Here is a 27,082-nt window from a genome sequence, read left to right as displayed (position 1 = left end):
ATTTATACATTCATGCTTTTGGTTGTGAAATTGTGGGTTGAATATGTCTGTTTATTCTTGCAAATGTTAAAAAGGATAATCTGATAAATAATGATGAGCATTCATTCACTCTTGGCATGATTGCTTTTCACAACTACTACTGGACACTGTTTGCAATGTTTGTTGACGTATGAACTAACACTTCCCATGATGAGTTCAGAAAACCCAGTTCGACCATGTGTGCCCATAATAACCATGTTGGGATGAATTTCGGCTGCCTTGGCAACGATTGTTGGTCCAGGCGCACCAGTACAGATTACCTTTTGAATATCGTAATCAAGTATCTTGTTGGCTGCAAAAATACGATCAAATCCATCTATTGATTCCTCGAGGCACGATACTGACTACATGGTTGGATATATTGAAAGCAAACAAGGTCAGATATCAGTTGAATTCAAAATAAAAAATCAGAGTATATTACCGTTTGAGTAGCTACTTGTATGGCAGTGGTATCTGAAGCAATATTGACCATTTCAATAATATCTGCATCTACAATTTAAAGTAAATTTACAATGGTAGGTTTAATCAAAACCCAATCCATACACCACAGAAACTAAACATCTTCAAATGTATCAACCCACCATCATCCATATCTGGACCAGTGTCAATATCTTGTATGACATGCAGAAGAATGATTTTGTCACCATTTCTGATTAGATTTTCTGCAGTCCAGTCCATTATAAATGTACTTGACGAAGAGAAATCCGTGGCAATAAGGATAGTACGATGGCCACAGATGGTAGAATGACTATGTATTAGGATTTCCTGATTCATGGAATGAGTTTGGCGCGTGGGTAAGACCAGGATCACTCGAAACTGAAACTTGGCTGATCGAAACTCCGATCTTGACTCCATTTACTGCCATATTCATGTAAAATAAAACATCAAGAGTTTAGTGCATAGTAAAAGTATCATGAATTGATTGATCAATTCATATCAAATCTATCCATCTTTCTCCTGATGATTGGCATGTAGAGTTGCATTCCTGGAATTGTTTTTAAACTAGTGCGTATTCGAGTCTTTAAAATACAAAATGAGTTTATTAGCAATAGTCCCAATATCTAGATTGTAATGAATCCTGTAGTTGTACAATGACGATCCAAATAGAATAATCTTGATTCAAAACTATAGTTTATTATATGATGGACAGTATGTTGATTGCAGTCAATCTCCAATAGGAAGCACAACGAATATCTAGCCATTGTTTATTCCCGAGCAAAAAAGGCAGTGAATCAAGTGGTTTGTTTTACATGAATACAACTGCAATAACAGTTGATATTCATATTTGAATATTGTATCAATCTACAGCAGCATCAACATGGATCTGGATTCAGGATCGTTGGCAAGTATGCGCATATCCTATGAACAGGATGTTCTAGTTGAAGATGCAGCACCAAAAGACCCATTTGAGCTATTGAATGCCTGGCTTATCCAAGCAAAAACACAATTACCTGCTGATGCTGAACCCAATGCAGTCGCTCTGGCTACTGCATCTGCAGAGACTGGTCGTCCTTCGTGTCGTATGGTTCTACTTAAAGGTCTTGACGCTCGAGGTCTGACCATATTTACCAACTATGATTCTCGCAAAGCCCAGGAAATGGAGAAGAATCCATGGGCAGCAATGACTTTTTGGTGGGGTCAGAGATCTGCTCGATTTGAAGGTCGTATTGTCCGCATTGACCCAGCTGAAAGCGACCAGTATTATGCATCCCGTCCATTGGGCAGTCGCATTGGCGCATGGGCTTCACCTCAAAGCACCACGATCCAAGGAAGGTCAGAATTAGAGGCACTACATCAGTCATTTGTTGAACAATTCCAAGATGATGCTGATCCTCCAAGACCTCCTCACTGGGGTGGATATCGACTTGTTCCTGATGTGGTCGAGTTCTGGCAGGGACGACGCTCTCGATTGCACGATCGTCTCAAGTACTCTCGAGATATTAACTTGGATCGTATCAATGATCCTGCAGCCCATGGATCTTGGACAATGTGTCGTTTAGCTCCATGACCAAATGCTTAATACAGTCTATTTTCTTGATTGTTTTCTATTTAGATATACTTTATTAGTCATTGGTTTAACAGGTTTATATCTCTATCCTCGACAATCTAATCTTAAATATGTTGAAACTCACAGGGTGCTTCCCATACATTTTCAATATCAACCATTGAATCCATTGAAAATATGTCACTGAAATTACAAAGTTTAAATCAAAATCCCTAATTTCCAGTATATCGAAAAAAGAGTGCCAATCTACGACCGTATTCACATAAAATAAACCACTATTTCAGCGACTGCCACTATTTTGCTTTGGATGTATAATGGTTAAATTATCGTTGTTTTTTCCTACAATTGGTTTCAATATATTTATTCACTGCAATCTAGATGTTGAGCTTGACTGTTTTCCATCATACTCCACTTTTTATTTTAATCACACACATGCGTCCTAGTTTAAAACAATAAAGGCTGCATGTCTAGTGAATGCAAGTTGTTTCCGTGACAATCACCGACAAAAATGCAAGTAAATTAAAAAGTTCAGAAAACAATGTTGTCCAATAAAGTATTGCGAATCATTACACAAAACTAGCTGTTTATTATGTACTTTGGCATCGTTATTGGGTGATGCATTTTACGTGAATACGGCAGTAAGAATGAAAACAGCTCGATTGGATTGGTTGGTTTATAATCTCAAAACGACACGTGATATTTACTTGACCTGGATTATGTCTGAAAAATGTCAAAACAGCTCGACTACAAAATCAACAATCACTCCAGTGTTATTACTAAAATGTCAGTAAATGAGCAGGGAAGGCCAGCTCATGTAAAAGAAGTAAGCTCCTTGACTGGTTTTTTTAAATAGCCTTGTCTAGGTTGTGGATTCATCCACCTGCCACATCATGAGCAGTTTGAGTGTATTGATCATGATTTTGAATGCTATTTACCTATTTCACTGACAATTTACTTGATATACACTATCGACTCAGCTTTCTGGAAGGATCAAGGACATGAAGGTAATCAACAGCAGGAAATGTGCATTGGGGTTATCATGCACAGTACAATAGGCTTGGAGTAGCCTGCCTAGCTTTTATTTATGAAACTTATCCAATATGATTATTTTAAATACGATAGTTTATGAACAGAGCCAATCAAGCACGGATACGAGAGAATTTGGAGAAAGAACAACGTATACAGGACCAGAAATCCGCCTGGATGTTGGATACAATCGATAGTCTTGATTTCAAAAGGTACCAATTTACATTGAATCTACCGTCATCCATTTATAAATAGCAACTACCCAACACATTATGAAATCACTCAGTAAGGTGCAGCACGAGCAATTATCAAGCTACATGATGTTTATTGATGCCCCAGTAATGGCCAGAAAGTCGTTTAATGCATTCAACAAAAACTTGGAAGTACGTACATTATTTCAGATTCTTAATGTTGGTGTAATGGATTATTACAGAAAATTAGACATGACAGTCTTTATGAGTAGATCATTGTTTTTCATGATTGGTGTCGTCAACCATCTTGTTTGAATTAGCTGTCTCATTTCTGGAACATCGCTTCTTATATTGTAAACCGTGCGCAAATGTAGAAACTTTCTTTAGATATTGAAAAGGAATCAAGGCTGGACAAGGCTGAAGAGAATGAACGAAGAGAATTGATATCCGACAAAGAGATGACAAACAGGTATAGCAATCTAATTCATCGTGATAAAAAAGATGAATCTAGAACTACTGCTGTAAAACGGAGACGAGATGAAAGGGGCGATATCGACGCAGACAAGGCTATTTTGACAAATGAAACGAAGAGCTCTTCTGATGGTTTAAATGCAACAGGTAAACTCGCTAAACAAAAGCCTGTAGATTGGTCAAACGAGAGAGGCCGTAAAGCCACTCGATTTGCTGCTGGCCAGTTTATCAAACCGTTGGAGTAAATACTTTATTTACTGCCGTATTCACGTAAAATGCATCACTCCATAACGATGCCAAAGTACATAATAAACTGCTAGTTTTGTGTAATGATTCGCAATACTTTATTGGACAACATTGTTTTCTGAATTTTTTAATTTACTTGCATTTGTGTCGGTGATTGTCACGGAAACAACTTGCATTCACTAGATATGCAGCCTTTATTGTTTTAAACTAGGACGCATGTGTGTGATTAAAATAAAAAGTGGAGTATGATGGAAAACAGTCAAGCTCAACATCTAGATTGCAATGAATAAATATATTGAAACCAATTGCAGGAAAAAACAACGATAATTTAACCATTATACATCCAAAGCAAAATAGTGGCAGTCACTGAAATAGTGGTTTATTTTATGTGAATACGGTCGTAGATTGGCACTCTTTTTTCGATATACTGGAAATTAGGGATTTTGATTTAAACTTTGTAATTTCAGTGACGTATTTTCAATGTGTACCGTTTGTATTTTCAAAAAGCGCATCAGCATTTATTAGATCACGATTGCATAATTTGGAAAAAGAATTGAGACTGGGTATACATATATAGTAGTTAGTGTACTACCAGAAACATATATTGTGAATCAAATAAACTGCCAACACACCTCAAGCGTTCCATCTTCTGGCAGATCTGTACAATGAACTGCATTGCAGACTTTGTCGATTCCAAATTTAGCACGTAGAGAGTTGGGACGTACTTGTTTGGCCAATTCTGGGTCAACAGGACCAACAAACTCTCTAAATGTTGTAGTAATGGTTTCGTCCCCAGTAATTTCCCTAAATTTAAATAGCAGTTAGTCTAACCTACACAATGCAACAAAAATCATTTTTCATGGCACATACAAAACATGATCATTCTAGCAACTTACATGGCAATTATAGGTCCAGAAGTCAGTTGATTCAACATCAGCTACAAATAAAGTAGATTAATATATACGGTTATAATATTGCAAATACATTATAAATAGACACCGTTTAAAAGGTTAGCAAATTCAGGTGCTCACATGATATTCTGGCACCACTCCCTTGTATACTTCCAAGAAATCCTCTGCATTGGAGCGATCAAGATGATACAATTCCATATCTGTAATATTAAATCCAGCATCTTGAATCATGGAAATGATATTGCCAGTTTTTCCTAATGATATTAAATAGAGACAAAAGGGGTTAGTCAATATAGTCGCATAAAATCAACATACCAAGACTAGAAAAAGCAAAAAAACAGACGAGTCATTAAACTATATTGAATTTACCTTGCACAATTGCATGAGGACGAATAATAGCAAGAGTACTATTTTTGAAGGTTGCAGTTCTGGGAAAATTATGAGCACCCGATCCAAAGATTAAATCCAATTGCTACATTTAAATGGATTAAACCTTTATACCATTTTGTTTTGGAACCTTGGATATCTAGAATTCTAAAGCACCATCTACCTGTTTTGCCTCGGTCGAGTTTGTTGGAACATGAACCGCGTTTTTATGTCCCAACGACCCAAACCTAGCACGGATACATTTTGGGTCGCTATTTTTGGCGTCAGCCACAATAGGAGGGCCTTGTTGATCAGGTTTAGATGTGTGATAATTTTAGTTTGCAAGATATTGACATGAATATATTTTGGATACAAGCCGGTTAACCAACCGATAACAACAATGCAAGTTTTACCTGAAAGTTGTATCATATCTTGAACAGCATTTGGTTTCAATAGCTCTATAGCTACAGAAAGACCTCCAGTAAAAGAATCTGCAGCAGTGGCAATGTCTGTATCATTTCCCAACAGTTCTTGAGCCAAATATGGAGGTATTTTAAGCATTCTTGAGCGGCAAATAGAAAATTGATTTTGAAGTGCCATGTCTATGATTTTCCCTATATTGGCATATCCATCTGGTTTGATCAGAAGCAGTGTACTATGTCCATGAATAAGTTATTCAATGTCGAATTCCGGACAGCGCGTCCGAATTAAGCCAGTTGAATGATAATGAACCCGAATGAATATCAGTTATACTTTTAGTAAGATTATCGTATTTAATTGTAAAACCAAACTATAAGTAATGTTTTTATAAATGACAAGTCATGTGTAAATACCTCTCCATCTGATTAACCAATTGGCTGCGAGAGTATTCGTCACCATAGTCTCTAATGATCAATTGGCGAGAATGGACGTTGATGGCAGCACCAATAAATAGGTCTTGAAGACGAACGGTGTATTTTGTTCTTTTTAAAAATGTACGTCGTTGTTTACTATCATACTATAAATGGAAACAAACAGAATGAATAAACAAAACAAGTATCAATAAAGAGCAAGCTGATAACATAACAAGAGTATGCGTTGGATATTACAAGACACCAAATACACAACAATAAGATGCAACATAGAATGTATATAGTATCTGAATGAATAGTCGAGAATTCATACCATTTCAATGGTCGAGTCCAAAGGATAAAAAAAGAACTCATACTGCCGAGTAAGCTGTGCATGGTTATCAAACCAGTCTACTAGAAAGCAATATCTTGTTTCTGTTAAACTCATGATGGACGTAATTGGAATTTAAATGCGATACTAGTTGGAATTTAAATTTGATTCTTGGTTGGAATTCAAGGCGGAAAACAAGTGGAAAACACAAAATTTCAACCATTCAATTCAACTGCATTCATCCATATTATTGTGGAAACCATTCGTTATTGCAAGTTGTTGAATACACATGGCAGATCTTGAGAAATTAGAGTATCTTTCCTTGGTCTCCAAGATCACCAATGAGTTACTTAATCACACTGGCATCGAGGATAAAGTGCTTGCAGAGTTTGTCATCAGTTTGCATTCACAGTCGAGTGGAAATCCTACTGTCTTTAAACAGTGTTTGGATGATGTGGGTGCAGAGTTTCCAGAGTCTTTTATTGCAAACTTGGACAGGCTTATCCGTACTCTTCTTCCTGCATCCATGGCAGAAAGACTATCCAAAAAGGGCAAGAAAAAAAAGTTGAAGTCTAGCTCAAAACAGGCTGCCGAGTCTGCTACAGCTGGAATGGGTGGGAGTGCTGATCCACATGCTTCAACTGCACACATAGATGGCTCTGGAACTGCACTTCCTAAATCTCAGTGGGAGCTGGATCAGGAGAATTCAAAAGCACTTCGCCAGGCAAAGTTTCCTGGTCTGGCTCTTAGAAATGATGAAGAACAGGTTAAAAAGTTGTTTAGTGAAGACGATGTTCGGGTTGCAAATGATATCATGGCTGAACTAGAAGGTGCAAGAACAAGGCAGTCCGATAAACCAGATCTCAGTCATGTCAAACGGAGTCGCAATGATAGTCAAAGTCCTGATGAGCGCGATCGTGGAAGAGCAAGAAATGGCTCATATGAGCGTACCAGTGGTCAAGGCTATAATAGAGACAGTCATGGTCGTGACGGAAAAAGTACGTCTACGCGGAAATCATTGGACGACGCTCCTGTGTTATACAAGATATACAATGGCAGAATCAGTGGAATGAAGGACTTTGGTGCATTTGTCACACTTGAAGGTGTTCGAGGACGAGCCGAAGGAATGGTGCATATTGGCTCGTTAAAGGAAGGAGGAATGCGCATTAACCATCCAAACGAAGTTGTTTCTCGAAATCAAAATGTTAAAGTCAAGGTCATGTCTGTGCTTGGAAATCGTCTAAGTCTTTCCATGAAAGATGTTGATCAGGCAACTGGAGAAGATCTTACGCCGCACCTTCGTATCAAAACACCTGCAGAACTTGAAGCCGAGGCAAATCGTAATCCTGACCAGCCTCTTCCAGGAATGCAGCAGGTGCGAGTCATTGAAAACATGGATACTCAAAAAACAGCCGTTAAACGGATCTCTTCTCCAGAGCGATGGGAAATCAAACAGCTTATTGCATCAGGCGTGCTGGATCCTAAAGACTATCCCAATTTGGATGAAGAGCATGGCTTGTTAAACTATGAAGAAGCTGAAGAAGAGCTTGATATTGAAATACGCGAGGATGAACCAGCATTTTTGGCAGGTCAGACCAAACAGAGCTTGCAGCTCAGTCCCATAAAGATTGTCAAAAACCCTGACGGTACTCTCAATCGTGCTGCTCTTGCAGGTGCTTCGCTTGCCAAGGAGCGTCGTGAAATTCGTCAGCAACAAGCTGCAGCTGATTATGATGCTGTTCCTCGTGATCTCAATCAGCCTTGGTTGGATCCTCTTCCCAACGCAGATGACAAGATGTTTGCGCAGGATTTGAAAGGATTTGGTCGTCTAGCAACAGATATCCCAGAATGGAAAAAATCAATCATAAACAACGCTACTACATTTGGAAAAATCACCAGCTTGACAATGAAAGGCCAGCGCGAGTCACTTCCCATTTTTAAACTAAGGGATACTATTGTCAAGGCTGTTGACGAAAATCAGTTGCTGATTGTAGTGGGTGACACTGGTTCTGGAAAGGTATGTAGCTAATCTTGAATCGATGGCTATTTGATTATGGGGTGTGTTTTGGTGCTACTATTTGAACCTATTCAAAGTACTTATATTTTGCAATTTGACGGACATTCTAGACTACGCAAATGACACAGTATCTTGCAGAAGAGGGATTTGCCAGTAAGGGGATGATTGGGTGTACCCAACCACGTCGAGTAGCTGCAATGTCAGTTGCTAAACGTGTCGCTGAAGAAGTAGGTTGCCGTCTTGGTCAGGACGTTGGGTATACTATTCGTTTTGAAGATTGTACATCTCCAGAAACAAAAATTAAATACATGACAGATGGTATGCTTCTCCGAGAGTGTTTGGTAGACGATATGCTTTCGAAATACCAAGTTTTGCTTCTCGATGAGGCTCATGAACGTACCGTTGCTACAGATATTCTATTTGGACTGCTTAAAAAAACGGTTAAAAAGCGTCCGGATTTCAAATTGATCATCACATCGGCCACACTGGATGCTGAGCGGTTTTCTAGCTTTTTCTTCAATTGTCCTATTTTGACAATTCCCGGTAGAACCTATCCAGTTGAGATTCTCTACGCAAAAGAGCCCGAATCTGATTATCTTGATAGCTCATTGATTACGGTGATGCAGATTCATCTGTCTGAGCCTGCTGGAGATATTTTGCTGTTTCTCACTGGTCAAGAGGAAATTGACACGTCTGCCGAGATTCTATATGAGCGTATGAAGGCTCTTGGACCCATGGTGCCTGAGCTGATTATTCTTCCAGTGTATTCTGCACTCCCGTCTGAAATGCAATCCAAAATTTTTGATCCAGCTCCACCAGGTGCTCGAAAAGTGGTTCTTGCCACTAATATTGCAGAAACATCCATTACAATTGATGGTATCTACTATGTGATTGATCCCGGCTTTGTTAAACATAGCACATATGATCCCAAGCTTGGTATGGACGCACTTGTTGTTGTCCCTATTTCCCAAGCACAGGCTCGTCAGCGATCTGGACGTGCTGGTCGAACAGGACCCGGAAAGTATGTCATTTACATATCAGTGTATTCCTTTTGTAGATAGTTTTTTAATGTATCTGCATTGTCGTTTATTATGGTCATGTATTTATACACGGACAGACTAATTATTTGAAATACAATTCAAAATGATGAATGAAATTGGACAGGTGCTATCGACTCTATACCGAAGCTGCATACCGAAACGAGATGCTTCCAAATTCTGTTCCAGAAATTCAGCGTATGAATTTGTCCATGATTGTTCTTATGCTGAAAGCCATGGGTATCAATGATTTGGTTAGTTTTGATTTTATGGATCCACCTCCTGTGCAAACACTCGTGACTGCTCTTGAGCTATTGTTTCAGTTGGGTGCATTGGACAATGAAGGCTTGCTTACTCGTCTTGGTCGTAAAATGTCACAATTTCCTATGGATCCCACAATGGCCAAAACGCTTCTTATTTCAACCGATCTTGGTTGCTCTGAGGAATTATTGACGATTGTAGCGATGCTTACAGCACAAAATGTATTTTACCGACCAAAAGAAAAGCAGGCTCAAGCTGATCAAAAAAAGGCGAAATTCCACCAACCAGAAGGAGACCATTTGACACTTTTAACAGTTTATAATGCATGGAAGGCGTCCAAGTTTTCCAATGCGTGGTGTCACGAAAACTATATTCAAGCGCGTACGATGCGACGAGCTCAAGATGTGCGAAAGCAACTTCTTGGCATTATGGATCGATATCGTCAAGACATTGTGTCTTGTGGCCGCAACTATAACCAAGTGCGACGAGCACTTTGCGGAGGGTATTTCCGCAATGCAGCCAAGAAAGATCCACAAGAAGGATATAAAACTCTTGTCGAAGGCACCCCTGTACATGTTCATCCAAGCTCTGCATTATTTAATAAGCAGCCTGAATGGCTGATTTATCATGAGTTGGTCATGACTACCAAAGAGTATATGCGTGAGGTACTTGCAATTGAACCGAAATGGCTTGTTGAAGTAGCTCCAACCTTTTTCAAAGTGGTATGTTTATGCTTTTTTTGGCAGCCATGTTTCACTTGGATCAGGATATCATTGTTTTAAAGTCTGATCATGCACATGCTAACCTTGATGCTTCTGATACATGTATGCCAATTTTTTATTGCTATGCTAGGCAGATTCTACTAAAATATCTAAACGTAAACGTCAAGAAAAAATTGAGCCTCTTTATAATAGGTACCAAGTCAAGGATGAATGGCGTATCTCTCGTGTGCGTCGTGGTGGTCATAGCAGCCAAACCTTTTGATAAACCTCAAACATTACTATTTTTAAACAATATTTTTAGCTGGACTTTGAAATAATGATGTTGGAATTGGGTTTACTTTGGGATGAGCAGACAAAGCATAAGTAGAAACATCAAACCCAAAATTTATTACAGTTAATAGGGCTTGAAACGCCGTTTAGTTTTAAGGACTTCGATTTTGGACTTGTCTTCCTCAAATTTACGGCGTAATTCAGCAAGTTCTGTCAAGAAAAAGATGATACACCGAGATGTAAATGTCAAGTTAGTACATGCAGTCAATCACGAGCAATAAAATGCGCTTGATATCAAACTCCAGACCCATTTCATCGGATCCAGCTCAACAAAATAGTATACATTCAATACAAATCATAAAGCCTACCGTTTCGTTTTGCTTCTCGTTTCTGGAATCTGTAAAAGTCGACTAGGCCAAGATTTTTTGGTTTGAGGGTTTTTGCTGATTCTTGAGCAACCGTTACAACGGCGCCTTTTCCATCAGAGCTCGTATTGTATTTTCCACGACCTCGAGTGACGAGAACAAACCCATCATCGTCAGGCGCATTGTGCTTTTTCTCCAATTCCTGTTTAGCTCGCTCCTCCGAGTCGTCAAACAAGGACATGGCTTGATCCACTTGGGATTGCAAATGATCAGTTTTGGGAAACATGGCAATATGCTGTAATATCCATTCTAGACATGACAAATCAGGTCGTTTAAAATAAAAAAAATGAGCAATGGGACATAATTTAACATGCTCATCTAAACAGCGATTTAAAAACACGATTGTCTGATAGTTTGGTTTGGAATTGAACAATACAAAAATAGAATGTTACTTACTGTTGATACCCATCTGATTTGCAGCCTGTGTTTCTTCGGGATCGATGTCATCGGTTTGCTGATCATCTTCGTCTATCACGTCGGACCACATCCTTTTGCGAGGTTTCATTGCAAGCACATGCTCGATCGACTCATCATCTTTGAATACAACATGTGCATGAGATCCAGTAGGATGAATCCAACCATGAACACGACGCACTAGAGTTTCATTTACCACAATGCTATCAACATCATCATTCTCGCCTTCCAAACCGAGTAATCCTTTCCACACAACTCTCTCGATTACACCACATCTTCGAAACAGTCGACGAAGATGCATTATGTTGGTGTCTACTGGTAGATTAACAATAAACAAGGTCCGATGTGCTGGTAGTGATTCAAGCGTGCTGCGAGACGAGTGTGGACGCATAAACAAATAATGGTTTACATCGGGACGTTCAGGCTGAAGAGATTTAACAATCTCTGGACTGAAATGCAACCTAAGTGATTGCGTATCAAGTTCAGACAGTACAGTAGGTGGTGCAACAGTAATAGGCAGCACTGTGAATCCAGAAAATGTATGTAGTTTAGATTCGGATTTCTTTGGCTCAACAGCTGAAATGGTAGTTGCTGCTGGTGCTAAACCCAATTCCTTTTTAGAATCAATTCCCCTTTTCTTGCCCATTTTAATCTGGATCGACTTGCTTGGCAACTGAATCGGTATAGTACTGTTGAGAACTGAGTACAACTCGATGTTCAAGTTTTTAAAAAAAAGAAAATTATGGAAACCAAAAATGGGTTTGGCGAATGAATTCAAGCCAGTCGCGCTCAGCCATTTCAGGTGTTTCTTATTCAAAACTATTTCAAATCTCTTGTGATAAGCAGTCGATTATCAACTATTCAGTTGGTATTGCACTACTAAAGTATTGACATAAACCAAAGAATTACACGCATGAACGCTACTATTGAGCAGCTGTCAATACCCACGTCATTACTGTTGGATACTGTGTCGTATCCTGAAAGAAACAGCAGCATGGACTGTGTAGTAAGTATAAAACACAATACAGTAATACTTTAATAAACTTGAAACAGTGGGAACAGTGGGAAAACAGCTGCCAAGTGAGCTAGAGTAAAAACACACTAACAGGTGCATGTGTTGTATCGTTGTAGAATATCCAAAAACTAGACCAAGACAGCAGTCTCGATGGTGAAGATATAGAACTGTCTTTAATGCAAACGGTGAGATGTATTGAAATTCGTCAGAGTATACTTCTGACTAGCAAATGGATGCGATCATAAAGTTTAGGGTTTATGCATTAATGCTGTTATTCATACTTGGTGTACCTGTAGTTTTTGATAAATATAGCTAGAAAAACATACCAGGAGGCATTGGTGCTTGCAAAAGAAAGTAGGTGTAGTTTTACATTAGGTTTTTATGCAATACCAAGGTTGGTTTAATAATGGTACCAACAAAACAACTGATTTTGAATTTCCAAAGTTTTAAAACTATATCCGCAAAATACTCTCATTGCAAACTACGTGCCCGTACTTGAAGAAAGAATCGAGCAATTGAAACAGACATCTCAAGATTCAAAAAGCCAAGTGGTAGATCACAAAACAGATACTGAGTCAAGTGATGACGACAGCGACGAAGAATCAGAGGATAGCAGCAGTGAGGATTCTGAAGCACAATCAGATTCAAGTGATTCGGAAAATGAGATTGAAAATAAAAATTAAAACAGTATAAAATAAAGTTTATTCCTTGGCATCTCCAATACCGTCAGCATTAATGGCAAACACAGCTTCTGCTTCTGGAAGACAGGGCGAATCATAGATTTTGCAGATACGAGTTTCAGCACGGCCCTTGCGTAAGTAGAGCCGAGTGGTGGATGCATGTGCCATGATATTGCCACCAATGGGTTTCTTGGGATCTGGATTGAACATTCCTGCTGCGCCATCAACCTGAGCCACAACTTGATTGGTAATGACCACAGCAACACCAAACTGGCCATGGTCACATCAAGTGAAGGGAATCAAGTAAATTTATCAACAACGAATACTTTGTTTTCAAGATTAGAAAATGAATGCACAAAACAACCAGTACATACTTCGTCAGCGAGACGCATCAGTGTACGCAAAAATTGAGCCAAATGAACCTGACGAGCAGAAAGCTCGCCACGACCGGCATAGTCGGTACGATAAAGCGCCGTAGCACTATCTACAATCAGCAAAGCAAATCGTTGCTCAGCCATCATAGCAGCAGCAGTGCCTAGTAGCTTAAGCTGATGATCAGAGTTGTACGCACGAGCACATGCAACATTATCAAGCACCTCGTCACCATTCATGCCAAATCTGAACATTCAAAACATATTGTATTTTGGTTGTCGTGTAGCGCAATACAAAAAAGCAATTAGATCCAGCCTAAAAACGGCAGAATCAAACCGTGTTGCAAGTCTATTACCTTTCGGCAGTAGCGAGAAGACGTTCAGGACGAAATGTCCCTTCTGTATCAATATATAAGCATTTCCCTTCCGCACCACCCATATCAGTAGGCAGCTTTCAATTATACAGTAAACCAAAGTAGATTAGAAACTCGAGTTAATACAATGCAGAGCGATAAAAGTACCTGGCAAATCACAGCAAGAGTATGGCATAGTTGAGTTTTTCCAGTACGAAACTCTCCAAAAATCTCGGTAATAGCACCCGTTTCAATTCCACCTGGTTTACAAACCAAATAGATAAATCATGCATAGTTGTAAAGGATATACAAGAGTGCCAAGCGTGCAAGTTTAATTAGCCAAAACCAATCATGATTTTTGAACGGGTTTAAACTCGACTAGAGTTGAAATCAAATCAGTAGCACAGCATGCGTACCTCCAAGAAGAGCATCCAAAGCCTTTGAACCAGTAGAAACAGTAATGATTTCACTACGACGTTGATGAAACTCTGTAGCAGTAGTAAAGCCCATGGGCACTAGTTTTGAAGCTGGAGGAGAATGTAGACATAGTATAGGGTTAGACAAGTTGAATCAGAACACACCGATTGCCGATCAGTGATGAATATTGTAGTTGGCGTTAAAATTGCAACGGGATATTTAAACAGCAGACTAGTACAGAATAAATCTATTTTACTAAAGGTTGCGAGTTAAATGTACCTTCCATAAGAATTTTGTCAGCTTTGGCATCTGAGATGCCTTTGATGCCAAGCAATGATTTTTTTGGAGTGAATGCAATAGATTCGACAGTATGAAATCCAGCCTCCTTCAGCTTCTCAACTTCACCCTTGGAGATTCCAAAATCCTTTTTAATGAGATATTCATGATACAACAGAGCACAAGTTAGTTGAAGATAAGATCGAATCACCAACATGAATGCAGACAAAACAAGAATGTTGTACACAACCAAGACGATAGAAACTACTACAACTGTCCAGTGTTTAGAGAATACAACAGTCCGGACATACTCAATGATATGCATGAAAGGATTACCTCTAATTTTTCAACACGCAAGGGACCAGATGCTTCATCCTCTTCCATCTGAGTCATCTGCTGAGATTGCTGTAATGCAGCATCAACTACCACCTCCTCATGCTGCAGCTGCTGTTGAGGTTCTTGACGCTGACGAGCCATTTCAATATTTGATTTAAAGTTGAAAACCAAGACTAAAACCAGATTTTTGTCCGAAAGAAAAGCAGCCTCAACACGTGTCTTGCATAAAGTGTCCGGACACAACACAAGTCAAAAACACTCACAAATATGATTCAATAGTCAAATATATTTATAAGAAACCAGTTTTCTGGAATAGTCAATCCAGATCTGTAAATGCTGATTTGAATTTTGCCTTTCAGTCTCTTCAAAAAACCCATTTGAGATTAGTCGAGGCAAACACATTCGATACACGGGAATAAACCGATCTACAAAGTCATTGATTTGAACTCGACTTAATCCAACAGTGTCCATAGTATTGAGGTTGCAAGTATTTGCAGTGTGTTTCATGGTCTGTTCCTGTTCCCATCGCCAATCGTAAATCCAATCAAGTTGTGGGGTAATTATATGGATAAAAGCATGGATGAATGGATACCATTGTTGATTGTATTCCACAAGCGAGTTGAGGACTTGAATAAGATTGTCTTGAGTGCAGATTGAAGTGAATCCAGGTTGAGATCCAGATTGAGACTCGGATCGAGATGAGAGAATGTCATTCCAGTTGGGTTGAGTTGATGCATTCCAATTGAATCGAAATCCCAAGAACCAACCTTCAAACAAGACTATATCTACCGGTCCTGTCACTGTTTTCCAGTGCAATTCATCCATTCGATCTCCTCTGCCTTGGTATAGAGATTTGTCATAACATGGGATACTGACACTATTGTTGATGTGTTCGTTTTGTCTTGCAAGATGAGAAAGAACTTGAACTCCTAATGAGATGCCATGTGTTCCTGGTAATCCTCGGTATTGTAATAATGTATTGCTTTTGTGTGTGTTGGCTAGTATGACTTGCTCTGCATGTGTCAGGTATAGATCGTCTGCACTCAAGGCAACTGCTTTTAATCCCACTCGCTGGTCCAACTCTTTTACCAGTTCTTTTACAAGTGTGGTTTTGCCTGATCCTTGTGGTCCACTGAGTGCGACAAAAAGCGGACAAGGTCGCTGCTCACTTGTGGTCTGATGTGTTGGTTTAATGTCTGATGTCGAGATACTGCGCGAGTGATGCTGTTTGTACCAGTTATACACTGCTTCAAATGTCAAATCTAAAACAGTGCGTTGCATTCAGTTATCGATGTATACTGTCGTATTCAAAAACTATAAATCTTTATTACGTTGTCACAAGATTAAGGGTGGATATGCCAAAAATGCAAGCTTCGAATTAGGTGCTGCAGATTCATACTATGCTCGTTGTTTGAATGTCGAGTAGTTAGATTCAGATATTTCTTGATGGATCAAAGTCAAGGAGAACAATAAACAGATATTTCAACAATCACTAGTATACACTATGTGTCGAATGGATCATCTGGTTCAGATTCCTCTGCAATATCTGCTGCACCATGTCCAGATGGAAACCCTACCATACGGGCAGATGGTGGACCTGAAGTGGGTGTGCTGATATGCGGATGACGTCGTACACTCCCCGAATGCACAACTGCTCCGCTATAGCGTACCGATCCGGGTTTCACTCTTGTAGATGTATCTCCAAGCAGGCTCGATCCTGAAGTCATCACACCATTGGGTTGTGCAATGGTTGAAGATGTGGAATTAATGGGTTGGGTCGTTGATCGCATGGTATCCATCATGACGTTGCGTCTACCACGCGCAGCACTTGTCGGGTTTCCGAGATGCGGAAAACTCACAGGAAATGGAACGGGTGATATCGATGAACAAAACGTGTTGGCAAAATTAAGCAATGGATTCTCGGACTGTGATGAAATTTGTTTAGCATGTGTAAAGTATTTCTCAACGTCCATGCTTAGTGGAAGCAGCATGGGCTGAACAATATCTTCCCGAGGAAGCTCAGAATCACTTGATGGGAGTGCTGCACACCCAATAGATGTGGCAGTAGGTGCTGTCGTAGTGTTGCGTGAATCTGAAGTCGGATTAGCGTAGGATGATGAGGATAGAGCAGCATTGTAGGCCTGCGATTCAGATTTATTTCGAGCAAGAAGCAGGTACCATAGTGCTGATGCCTGATCACACATGTTAGTATGCACAGACTCCAAAATAGATCGAACGTCAAACCCTAAAGCCTCGAGTTGTGCAGCAAGCATCATTTCTTCCTTTGATCCGCTGAGGTAAGGCTCATCAGCAAGCGGCATGAGTTGAGTAGTCTGATCTACCGCGCTAAACCAAGGATGCAAAAGTGCGTCGGATAGTGTAATGCGATTGCTAGGGTCAATGATTAAAAATTTGGATATCAAATCCTTGCTTTCTAAAAAATAAACACATTTGAAATACTAGTCAATCGAGGCGGTATAGGTGCAACATGGTCAACATATTTGATGAATCATTTCACTTTATAGCAATACCCTTACCATTGGATAGAAAGTCTGGAAACTCATAGTCAAGCTCTTTGATCTTTTTATGAATAATGGCATCGTTTTCTTCATCAAATGGGAGATATCCACAAAGTATTGTAAATAAAATCACACCTGTTTTCAATGGTACATCTTGTTAAAATTATAAAATAATCCACTATATCAGCTCATTACAATTTCAAACTGTTTGAACATGCCTAATGACCAAATATCTGCCTCGGGTCCTAAATACTTTTTCCCAGATACAATTTCTAATAGGCATCAAAATGCACCAAATAGTGATAAACGTCAGCCATTGTAGACTATCCAAATATAGATTCACCACAACTGAAAAAAGTATATACCAGGTGCAGCATATGCCGAGGAGCCACAGTACGTATCAAGTAATGTCGATCCTTCATAGTCACGCGTGAATCCAAAATCAATCAGTTTGATATTCAAATCATCAGTCATTAATACATTTTCAAGCTTCAAGTCCCTATTTTAAACAAAACTACATCAGTCAGCTAATACACAATCACATATTCTTTTCTGAATACATGGATATGCACTTACCGATGAACAAAGTTTTTTTCGTGACATTTGGCAACGGCATCTACAATTTGCCGAAATATGCGTCGACATTCCAGCTTTGTATCGTCTAAACGGCCATGTTTGACTATGTAGTCAAACATTTCTCCTCCTTTGCAATATTCCATCACCATGTATATTTTGCTTTCTGTACATAAAACCTCGTATAACTGTGTGATATTTGGATGTCGCATTTGTCTCCATGTCTCAATCTGTGGATTATAATACAACGAATAGATAAAACTATATGAGCAGCGTTATGCATCCAAACCATGTACACTTTGAAGCAAAATCTACCTCACGAACGAGTGCTGGAGCATGTATTTTGTCCACAATCTTTACTGCCACCTGGTATCAGTCAAAATGTGAGTCAACCAACGATGCTATGGTTTAAATCATACTTGATTATAGTGCAACCCAACAGCATCAATACATTAAATGAAGGATCAAAACAGATTCATTAAATCAACGCTATACTATGTACCTGCTGACCAGTGAGTTTATGGTATCCTATTTTGACTTTACCAAAACTTCCTATTCAAAACAATGCCGAGTTTAAAATTCGGATGAGTTGGTATTGTTTACACTACAGAATAGTCCAAGTAAAACAGTTTAAAGATCTTGACCAACCTTGACCGATCGTTTGAGAAAGAGTGTAGTTTCCAACACTTGGGACAGCAGGGGATGAAAGAAACGTCAAGAGATCATTCTGCTGAGAGACCGAGAGCTGGATGATGGAATGGATACCAAAAAGCAATGTAAATAGTCAATCCATAATTTTTAGTTTTGCAATGGTTCCAGCTTTCATGTTTTTTGACAAGTCGTATACTGACAGAGATTGGGTTGTGAATGTGATGAAAGGGTGGATTGCTGGATGGCATGTGTTGCAAACATATGGACACATGATCCAATACTTTAATTTCAGCAAGCCAGTCGTTTAGTCAACACTAACAGTCAGTGATGGCCATCGCAAGGATTGCATGGCTACAATCGCATCATATGTACAAGGGGTTTCGATTCAATGAACTTCTTTTGCAAAAGTGGATTGCCATTGAATCCACTTTTGCAAAGAGTACAAAGTCAATAAACAGTCGTTATTATTACCTTTCTCCTGGACATATAAGAAGACCGAATGACAATTGTAAACTAGTAAAAGAATGCGATTCTTGCTGAAGCTGCTGATTGTGGCAACAAGGACAAAGCCGCGACATTTGATTTTTCCAACTGGCAATGAAATCCACACAAGTCGATTGGATGCTCGCATGAGATTATAGCTGACTGCGTATTAGACTGAGTATCAGACTGTTGCGTGATTGCTAATAAACTGTTTAAATATTCTGTATTTCTCCAAGAATCAGTTGAGCGCAGATTTAAAACATTACTTTATTTCACTTGGTTTCTGTCATGGTAATGGTTCACACGAGTCAGATAGGCGAGATAGATGCAAATATGCATCTGTGCCATATCCTTCCATTGATATTAACCGCAAATCCCCACCAAAATACCGAGCATATAGTCGACTAAGTGGAAGTCCATATCCAAATCTACAAAATTAAAAAGCATGAGTACATATAGTCTTGATTATGAGTACCGGAATCAAACATATCTCACCCTGCAAGAGGTGCTCTAAAATCGCCCTGGTTGTATCCCTCTTCAAGTAGTGGTTTTTCTGCAGTAGTATACAGGTAGGTCCATATCAAGGGCATCCCACTACGTGCAATACCACCTCCCTCATCACTGATTTTGATGGTAATGTCCTCCTTGCCTTCCGCAACAACCAACCGGATCTCGGGATAAGTTTCACAATCCACGCCATATCGCTCAACAATGGCACGTAGCGAGTTCTTAATAAGCTCAAAAAGCATGTGGTGGAGATGACTAGGAACATACATGAAATCAATATCTGTACAGCCCATGAGCTTGATCTGTGGACAATCGTATAGACCATAGTAGTCTTGGCAAATGGTACGGGCATCACGAATGGCATCAGAAGCTATTTCTCCTACATTCGTTTTTGTACAAATAATGCCTACATAGTCCTCTTGTGTGGTGTTATTACAAACTGCCTTGGTCATGCTTGTGTGCTGGCCAATTAACATGCGTATACCAATGCGAGACATGTAAAAATTATCGAGAAAAGACTGGATGGCAGTGGGAAGGGGTAGCTGACAAGGAGTAATACCAACAGGTTCTTTGGTAGCGTTCGTATATAACAATGGCGAGTTTGTACGCTTCCAATGTTCCTTGAGTTCTATGATTCCTTGAGCTGGCAAAAGTGCATCAAATGAAGCATCAGTAAAGAAATCTTAGTTGATGTTGGATTAATACAGTTATCTTGAAATGAGTCAAAGTATATATCAGATGATTACCAACAGTAGTTGTAGTAGGATCATGTCTCCGTTTGATCTTTTCAATACACTCTGAAAACTTCAAGTTGTATGCCTTGACTTCCTGGGGTGAATCAGCACCATCTGGAGTAAAATATCGAAACTCTACAAAATACATGTCAGATCGAATAGGTTGATTAGTAAACATAGGACATCTATAGCATCATTTTTCAATGCCAATAAAGCGTATGATTTAAACGAGGTTCCAAAAAGTTGACATTGTATTAGACATGCCTGGATTGGCACGATTATCAAGGCTTGGCAAGAAATGCTTATCAGACAAGCCAAACTGCTTCGGAGTCGGAAACTCGATCAAGTCCTGAAAACTTTGTGTGTACCAATCCTTGACTGTGCTTATACTCGACATTTTTGACAGTTCATATGGAAGTGATTCGAGCTCAACTACCCGATGTGCTAGACGGACAGGCAGCTCATGGTGAACAAACTGAGTGCCGTGCAAAAGAGTGATTTGGGATGGTTGCCGACCTAAAATTAAACTAGTTAGATTGCGAATCATTTTACACAAGGATACCACATGTGTTTGTCAAGATAGGCAGAGGAGAGCCCAAGAAGCCGATATGATCCTATGGGAAGTCTATTTGAAAAGCAGTAAAAAGCCACCAAAAGTAAGACTTGATATTACCAAAAAGAACCATTTGTTTTAGCGAGACTGAGGTCTGAGGAAGCACCGAGAAGGCCTTGATCTGGTCCAACATCGCCTGTGAAAAGCGGGACGACATGGCAGCGTAGTTTGTAGTTGTGAATCCAAGTTGGATTAAAATTACAAGCTTTGACAAGTTGTGTTGTGGTCACATGACCTGATGTAGGATATCACATGCTCATGATGGATATCGACATCGTTGTGGATATGTCATGCCATGGAGAGTGTCTTGTTATTTTACTTGATGACAACAGTTCATTTGGCTTTTATTCGAGAATTTACCACTAAAAACAATTTGTTGAATCACATTCTAACCACACTCATTCTACTATTCAATACATCTATAAAATATCATTTATATACACAACTTGGATCATTCTAGTCAAATAAAACTCATGTGTTCAATCTATTCACACCACTGCGCCATAATCCAATTGTAAACAACAGGCAACATCCAAATCGCGCTATCGCTAGAATACAAAATACAATCAATCCAATCACATGGACTGCAATGGGTGTAGATTGTGCAACCATGATGGGAAACACACATAGTGTTACTACTACAAACATCAATCCTACACTTGTTAAAATTTGCTGAAGTGGAGGAAGGGCTGTCAATCTTTGTGATTTTCGTAGAATTGCTGCTGGAAGTGTTGGAATCTTATCTGCATACTTTGATAGATACGAGCCTTGTAATGCATGCTGAGCAAGATGTGATTGGTCAATCATCAGACCTGCAAACATATCAACTAGGCCAACGATGACAAAAATACCAATAGTCCCATATGTAAAAGAGTCTCGATAAACTCCAAATACAAGTGCAATGGATGTCAGAACCAATACACCACATTGGAAAAAAGCAGATGTGCCCATATAAAGTATACCAAGTGCGCGTGGACCACAACGACAGCATCTATTGGTTTCGGCATTATTTTGATCAGTATGCTCTGCACTTGACGGCGATGCGGTATCTGTGCGAGATGAAAATATACTGCAAATCAACAAGACTAGCCATGTTATAAATATGATCGTGATCATCAACAAAAAGGAAAGCACCCCAGCGGTAGCCACAGACAAAAACACAATTCTCCATATTCGATTAAAACCATAAAACGTGATCTTGGATGAGTACATGACCATAGTTGCGGGAACTTGATGCGCATACCATACATACACTGTAGAAGGTGTATGTCCAAAAGGAAAAGGAATATATAGACTCCCAGTAAATGTAGTCACGTCATATTCTGAACAAGTCCATGATAAAGTGGTGTTGGCAGAGTTGGACCCACACGATGAATATGGAACAATCGAACTGACATCTGATCCATTGAGAAAAATGGGACATTCAAATGATACCAAAGCTTTGATGCATGTACGGCCATATCCAATAGTAAGTGGCCCAAGAATAGGAGATTCGTACCATTGATCCCAGGACATGAAAAGTCCCCAATCGCCAGGTCGAGGGTTGAACATCAATTGAGTGGGAAGTGTAGATATATTGGCTTCTGTAGTGAGTGCAGTGGGCAGAAAAAAGGCTGTTGTAGATTGTTCCGTCATGGGTGAAACACGAGTACAATCAAAGACTCTGTGCGTAAAAACTTTAGTCGCAATGTCTTCAAGAACGTTAAGACGTGGATGCTGTTGAATCATCATCAGAATTGAATTCAATTGAGTTTCAAAAAGATCTGTTGTATGGCCATGCATCATGGCGTGCAGTACGATACGATCATAAAGACCATAATCACTATCAACGAGAGTTGGAATAGTTTTAATGGCCTGTCGAACTTCCCACAATGCCCCGCTGAAAATCATGCCATCGAAATGAACTTCGCCCACGGTATCAGCACAGGTGAGCGAATTATCTAAATCCCTGATTGGATGATGAGTATACGATTTTTTAAAATTGCTAATACCACAATGAATGGCACTAAAGTAATCAGCCCATGCCTCGTTCATAGCACCTGGATCGGTTTTGAGTCCGGACGATGTCCAGACAACCCAAGGTAAATCAGGAATGTACTTGTGCACAAATGCATGAGTCAGCTCATGGAAAGCAATGCAGTCATCCAATGCCCAGTCACTAACCGAAGTTTGACCAAATGCAATGTAATCCAAATACGAGTCTTGGATCGATACGCATTTACCAAAGCTACAATCTCTCCATTCGGTGCCATTGGTTGGTGGTTGAAAACCAAAACTGCTAAAGTAGGCATCACCGTAATCACTATGCTCGTAAAAAACAATTGGGTTATCTAGACTTTTTCCAAGTCCTTGTTTCAATTGAGCAAATATATTAGGATAAGGAGAGCCAGCATCTGGCCAAGTTTTAAGAGACTGCAGATTAGTTACAAATCGCATTGGAGAGTCGAATGCAGTAGCAGTGCGATTATTAAGCGGATCTTGAAAAGCACAATTGGCACCCGTACCAATCAAGCATAATGATGTATCATTGATAAGATTCCGCATAAATTCAGCATGTGTTGAAAGAAAGTGATATGCCTGTAATTCTGAAAAAGAATCTGTGCGTTCTCGACCAGTGAGCGATGCAAAGTTGATATCAGATCCCCAAATATAGTCACCGTTTTGATCAACAAAGACAGGAGCGACGAGTTTTGAAGCAAATACAGGAGCATTATACCAAGCCATATAAATAGTGCCATTGATATAACCGTCAGCAACCCAATCGCGGTCCAAGTCGATAAAAGCACCTTCTGTAGAAAAATAAGAAGTGGCAATAAAATAGTCTTTTCCCAGAACCATATCTTTACTGTAAGAACTGAAATCAATGCAAATAGATTGAGATTCATTGCATGAGCCATTTACTGCGCCGTTTGTACATGTATAAGCAAAGCAGGCGTTTGAGCTTCGAACATCACGACCTACAATTCCATGACCACCATTATTGCCGAATATGCTGTTTCTGACAATGTTTGGATCAAAGACATTTTCCAAAGCAGTCAAGGGAGGTCTTGATCCAAACTGTGGCATACCAATTTCTGAAAACACATAGCCTTTATGAGCATGGTGTACTTTTGGGATTGTTGCGACAATACTGCCAGATTGAGCGTCAATGAACTGTATATGACGATTGCTTGATAAATGAGTTGGATCAGCGATACGCCATACGGGACGAAGTTTTGAGCCAGGCGAAGATAAATACAATGGTTTAGCTATAAGATCCAAATGAGGTAGATCATTGTGAGCATGTACTGATTGGTGAGCATTGTTTTTGCGAGATATGCGAAGAGCATTATGGGCGGTTAGAGTGAATCCGATAGGAAGATTGGTTGAATGTAAAGGTTTGATGCAGACTGGGTTTGTGTCAGCGAGTTTTTGAGAAACAATACTATGAAATGGAGTAACAAAAGGAATTTCCAGAGTATCAGCAGTAGAACGAGGTAACTTTGCAGCATGATAATCGGTGTAAACAAGATGGTCGAGTAAACTCGACTCTTCATGCAAGAACAAATGATTTGAAGCAAGACTTCCACCATGAACAACACCACGCATCCATTTATTCTGGTTATAATCAAGAGTGAGTATTCTATCCGCACCATGAACAGCGATGTTATTGATATGAGGTACGATTTTGAGGATAGCGACGCCATGCGAATGATGAATATCGATGTTGAGTTTAGAGGTCAAGGATATGAGTTCAGGATCCAATGACTGCCATTCTTTTGAGACCAATATAGTGTGAGCCGAGTTGTTTGAAAGCGGTTGCCATGGTGGAAGTTGCTGTAAATGATGAGGTTCTAATGTGACTAAAAACAGAGTGAGTTTTACGATATTCAAATAGATTGATGAATCGACAACTTACATGCAGTCGTCAAGGCAATGAGTGATAATAAGATGAGCAACATTATATAAAATATATAAAATATGTCAAGACACGATAATCCAATCATCAAGACCAAGTCTGAAACGGGTTCACCAGTGGCAAGCTTCACCAACTTGACAAAACTATTAATGAACAGAAAGATCAGCAAGCAGCACATATCATCACCCACTCCATTGATGAGTCCAATGGCTTATCATAATCATCAGTCAGGAAAACGCTCGACAGATTCTGGAATTGATGTCATGCACGCAGCTGCAAGTGCTTCAGGTCCCAGCAATAACGCTGCTGGTGGTGCACTGAGTGGTATGGCTGCAAGGACTGCAGAGCGATTGTCCTTTGGACGATCTGGTCGTACATCTTCATACGGCACTCCTCCTGTAGTGCATATGCCGCATCCCATTGCCAACTCCACTCCTGCCATCCAGTCTCGTCATCGTCAGCAACGCCAGTCAAACCTTTTACAGTCTTCTGGTCGCTCATCACCACAGCCAGCGAATCCCGCTGCTTTACAGCCCATGGCACATGCTGCCATCACTCCCTTCTCTGCCGGTAGATTCGATATCTCGGCTTCCATTGCTGGCGGTCCTCTGGATCCTCGTCGTCAGAAACTGTCGGATGCTCCTCCCACACTCAATCTACGCCAGTATCAGTCCTTTACTCAGGCGGTGGCTGTTTATCGTAGACAAATACAAGCCATGGCTGCTGCTACCGATACGTTTGTTCGTGCTCTTGAAGAATTGTCGGATTGTGTTCCTGCTGGTATGTAATGGTGTTGTTAATGAACAACTCGTTCACCTTGCCACACGCCACGGGTCATGTAGTCTTGGTTTGCTAACTATCTCTTTGATTTGTCCTGTCTCGGAATCTTAAACTCATGTCCAGCCCAACTCTCTAATGCTTCTGTCGTGGCTGACTTGGACTTTTTTATTGATAGCACTCAGTTACTCGTCAACACACATCAAATATGGGTAAATTGCTTGGGCTTGCTGTGTCGATCGTTTTATTTGCAAATACTCATGTGTTCAAACTATAGGCATCCACAATCGAAAAGGAAATTGAAGAACCTTTGTTTGGAAACATTGAGACTATCATTGCAAAAGTCAAGGTAACTATTCATCTACGCATGATACTTGCCATTCAATCCTTGTGGCTTGTCTAACCCTCCCCATACTGCTGCTTGATCCATATTACATCTAGACTCAGCAGGTGGATAACAAATCTCGCATCCAAGGACTCATTAATGAACTACATAGCGAAGAAGATAAATCTTACAAGATGAAGAAAAAAAAGCAACGAGACCTTGCAATGCTACAGGATGTACGTGTAATGTTTAGCATTGGTCTTGAATACAAATCACCCAGTCTTTCTAAAACTAACTTGTATTGGATCAGTCTTTAAATGTCAGAGTCAGTCTTGCTGATGAAATTAAACGCCTTTCCATTGAAAACGAGACGTTATACGATACTCTCTCCCACGAAGACATGGAAAATATCTTGAATTTAATATCCAGAGGCGTGGTTGCCGAGTTGGAAACATACGACACAATCATGGAGGGATTTCACAAGGTACCACAAGGATGAACAGGAGTTGAATCAATCATGTATTTACTAAAGCCTAACCAACTTTTTTTGAATCAATTAGATTGGAAGCGCAGCTGGCACTAAATCAATGACTGCTCGTGACTCCTCTCCATCGCGTATCCAAACCATCAACAGCTCTAAAATCACCAATGCTCCAGACACAGAAGTTCCTGCTCCGTCAAGTCCATTAGATGCTCAGCTAGATGTTGATTTTATGAAAAAAGTATTCCAAGGACTTGGCTAAATAGCTACTGACTTGCAGCTCAATGTTGCTGAACATCAATCATTCATGAAATTAGCCCTTTGCTACCTTTTTCTTTGTATCAGTGTCTACTATTATAAATTTGATTCAATTATGCCATTTTCATCAACTTGTTTATTCAGTGTTGGACTATCGCTATGCAACATTCTCTGTTAGTTCACTCCACAGCATACGTTGCATTGCTATTAAACTGCCATTAAATTGCAGTTTTTGAATCTGAATCAGCCTGCT

General features: G+C 39.8%; 11 protein-coding genes across 11 annotated transcripts; 4 read left to right on the top strand and 7 right to left on the bottom strand.

Annotated features, from left to right (window-relative positions):
• Positions 1 to 30: 30 nt before the first annotated feature.
• BATDEDRAFT_86344 (uncharacterized protein) lies at positions 31 to 813 on the bottom strand (the record flags this gene model as incomplete). The annotated part of the gene is made up of 3 exons (XM_006676902.1): positions 31 to 383; positions 461 to 528; positions 621 to 813. The coding sequence occupies 3 exons, from the start codon at positions 811 to 813 to the stop codon at positions 102 to 104; spliced, it is 543 nt and encodes a 180-aa protein (XP_006676965.1). The 3' UTR covers positions 31 to 101.
• A 544-nt stretch (positions 814 to 1,357) lies between these two features.
• BATDEDRAFT_86388 (uncharacterized protein) lies at positions 1,358 to 2,047 on the top strand (the record flags this gene model as incomplete). Its single annotated transcript, XM_006677020.1, has 1 exon — positions 1,358 to 2,047. The coding sequence occupies one exon, from the start codon at positions 1,358 to 1,360 to the stop codon at positions 2,045 to 2,047; it is 690 nt and encodes a 229-aa protein (XP_006677083.1).
• Positions 2,048 to 2,771: 724 nt separating this feature from the next.
• On the top strand, positions 2,772 to 3,977 carry BATDEDRAFT_86389 (uncharacterized protein; the record flags this gene model as incomplete). Its single annotated transcript, XM_006677019.1, has 5 exons — positions 2,772 to 2,867; positions 3,022 to 3,048; positions 3,167 to 3,282; positions 3,357 to 3,453; positions 3,636 to 3,977. The coding sequence occupies 5 exons, from the start codon at positions 2,772 to 2,774 to the stop codon at positions 3,975 to 3,977; spliced, it is 678 nt and encodes a 225-aa protein (XP_006677082.1).
• Positions 3,978 to 4,333: 356 nt separating this feature from the next.
• BATDEDRAFT_86343 (uncharacterized protein) lies at positions 4,334 to 6,571 on the bottom strand. Its single transcript, XM_006676901.1, has 9 exons — positions 6,420 to 6,571; positions 6,089 to 6,252; positions 5,669 to 5,910; positions 5,440 to 5,558; positions 5,259 to 5,361; positions 5,010 to 5,143; positions 4,875 to 4,915; positions 4,611 to 4,782; positions 4,334 to 4,537 (listed from the first exon to the last, which is right to left on the bottom strand). The coding sequence occupies exons 1-9, from the start codon at positions 6,531 to 6,533 to the stop codon at positions 4,505 to 4,507; spliced, it is 1,122 nt and encodes a 373-aa protein (XP_006676964.1). The 5' UTR covers positions 6,534 to 6,571; the 3' UTR covers positions 4,334 to 4,504.
• Positions 6,572 to 10,817: 4,246 nt separating this feature from the next.
• On the bottom strand, positions 10,818 to 12,259 carry BATDEDRAFT_86342 (uncharacterized protein). The gene is made up of 3 exons (XM_006676900.1): positions 11,545 to 12,259; positions 11,092 to 11,397; positions 10,818 to 10,933 (listed from the first exon to the last, which is right to left on the bottom strand). Exons 1-3 carry the CDS (start codon positions 12,206 to 12,208, stop codon positions 10,848 to 10,850), a joined length of 1,056 nt encoding a protein of 351 aa, XP_006676963.1. The 5' UTR covers positions 12,209 to 12,259; the 3' UTR covers positions 10,818 to 10,847.
• Positions 12,260 to 12,475: 216 nt separating this feature from the next.
• On the top strand, positions 12,476 to 13,260 carry BATDEDRAFT_23131 (uncharacterized protein; the record flags this gene model as incomplete). The annotated part of the gene is made up of 4 exons (XM_006676648.1): positions 12,476 to 12,568; positions 12,694 to 12,762; positions 12,874 to 12,931; positions 13,022 to 13,260. The coding sequence occupies 4 exons, from the start codon at positions 12,476 to 12,478 to the stop codon at positions 13,258 to 13,260; spliced, it is 459 nt and encodes a 152-aa protein (XP_006676711.1).
• Positions 13,261 to 15,385: 2,125 nt separating this feature from the next.
• BATDEDRAFT_4816 (uncharacterized protein) lies at positions 15,386 to 16,162 on the bottom strand (the record flags this gene model as incomplete). The annotated part of the gene is made up of 1 exon (XM_006676412.1): positions 15,386 to 16,162. A coding segment is annotated over one exon (777 nt), but the record flags the coding sequence as incomplete, so codon positions are not given.
• Positions 16,163 to 17,325: 1,163 nt separating this feature from the next.
• Positions 17,326 to 18,787, bottom strand: BATDEDRAFT_5119 (uncharacterized protein; the record flags this gene model as incomplete). Its single annotated transcript, XM_006676414.1, is given in 9 exon segments — positions 17,326 to 17,444; positions 17,548 to 17,664; positions 17,681 to 17,682; positions 17,744 to 17,801; positions 17,895 to 18,028; positions 18,106 to 18,332; positions 18,418 to 18,468; positions 18,605 to 18,650; positions 18,747 to 18,787. Coding segments are annotated over 9 exon segments (795 nt in total), but the record flags the coding sequence as incomplete, so codon positions are not given.
• Positions 18,788 to 19,482: 695 nt separating this feature from the next.
• Positions 19,483 to 21,247, bottom strand: BATDEDRAFT_32923 (uncharacterized protein; the record flags this gene model as incomplete). The annotated part of the gene is made up of 5 exons (XM_006676696.1): positions 19,483 to 19,664; positions 19,732 to 20,386; positions 20,490 to 20,612; positions 20,742 to 20,993; positions 21,151 to 21,247. 5 exons carry the CDS (start codon positions 21,245 to 21,247, stop codon positions 19,523 to 19,525), a joined length of 1,269 nt encoding a protein of 422 aa, XP_006676759.1. The 3' UTR covers positions 19,483 to 19,522.
• A 314-nt stretch (positions 21,248 to 21,561) lies between these two features.
• Positions 21,562 to 25,031, bottom strand: BATDEDRAFT_23127 (uncharacterized protein; the record flags this gene model as incomplete). The annotated part of the gene is made up of 2 exons (XM_006676647.1): positions 21,562 to 24,932; positions 24,989 to 25,031. The coding sequence occupies 2 exons, from the start codon at positions 25,029 to 25,031 to the stop codon at positions 21,562 to 21,564; spliced, it is 3,414 nt and encodes a 1,137-aa protein (XP_006676710.1).
• A 106-nt stretch (positions 25,032 to 25,137) lies between these two features.
• BATDEDRAFT_86391 (uncharacterized protein) lies at positions 25,138 to 26,833 on the top strand (the record flags this gene model as incomplete). Its single annotated transcript, XM_006677018.1, has 6 exons — positions 25,138 to 25,768; positions 25,892 to 25,977; positions 26,043 to 26,114; positions 26,207 to 26,326; positions 26,401 to 26,574; positions 26,651 to 26,833. 6 exons carry the CDS (start codon positions 25,138 to 25,140, stop codon positions 26,831 to 26,833), a joined length of 1,266 nt encoding a protein of 421 aa, XP_006677081.1.
• Between the last annotated feature and the right edge of the window lie 249 nt (positions 26,834 to 27,082).

Source organism: Batrachochytrium dendrobatidis, assembly GCF_000203795.2.
Source record: "Batrachochytrium dendrobatidis JAM81 unplaced genomic scaffold BATDEscaffold_2, whole genome shotgun sequence".
NCBI classification, from domain to species: domain Eukaryota; kingdom Fungi; phylum Chytridiomycota; class Chytridiomycetes; order Rhizophydiales; genus Batrachochytrium; species Batrachochytrium dendrobatidis.
Note: the sequence above shows the minus strand (reverse complement) of the source record. Positions and strands in the feature narration are given on the sequence as shown.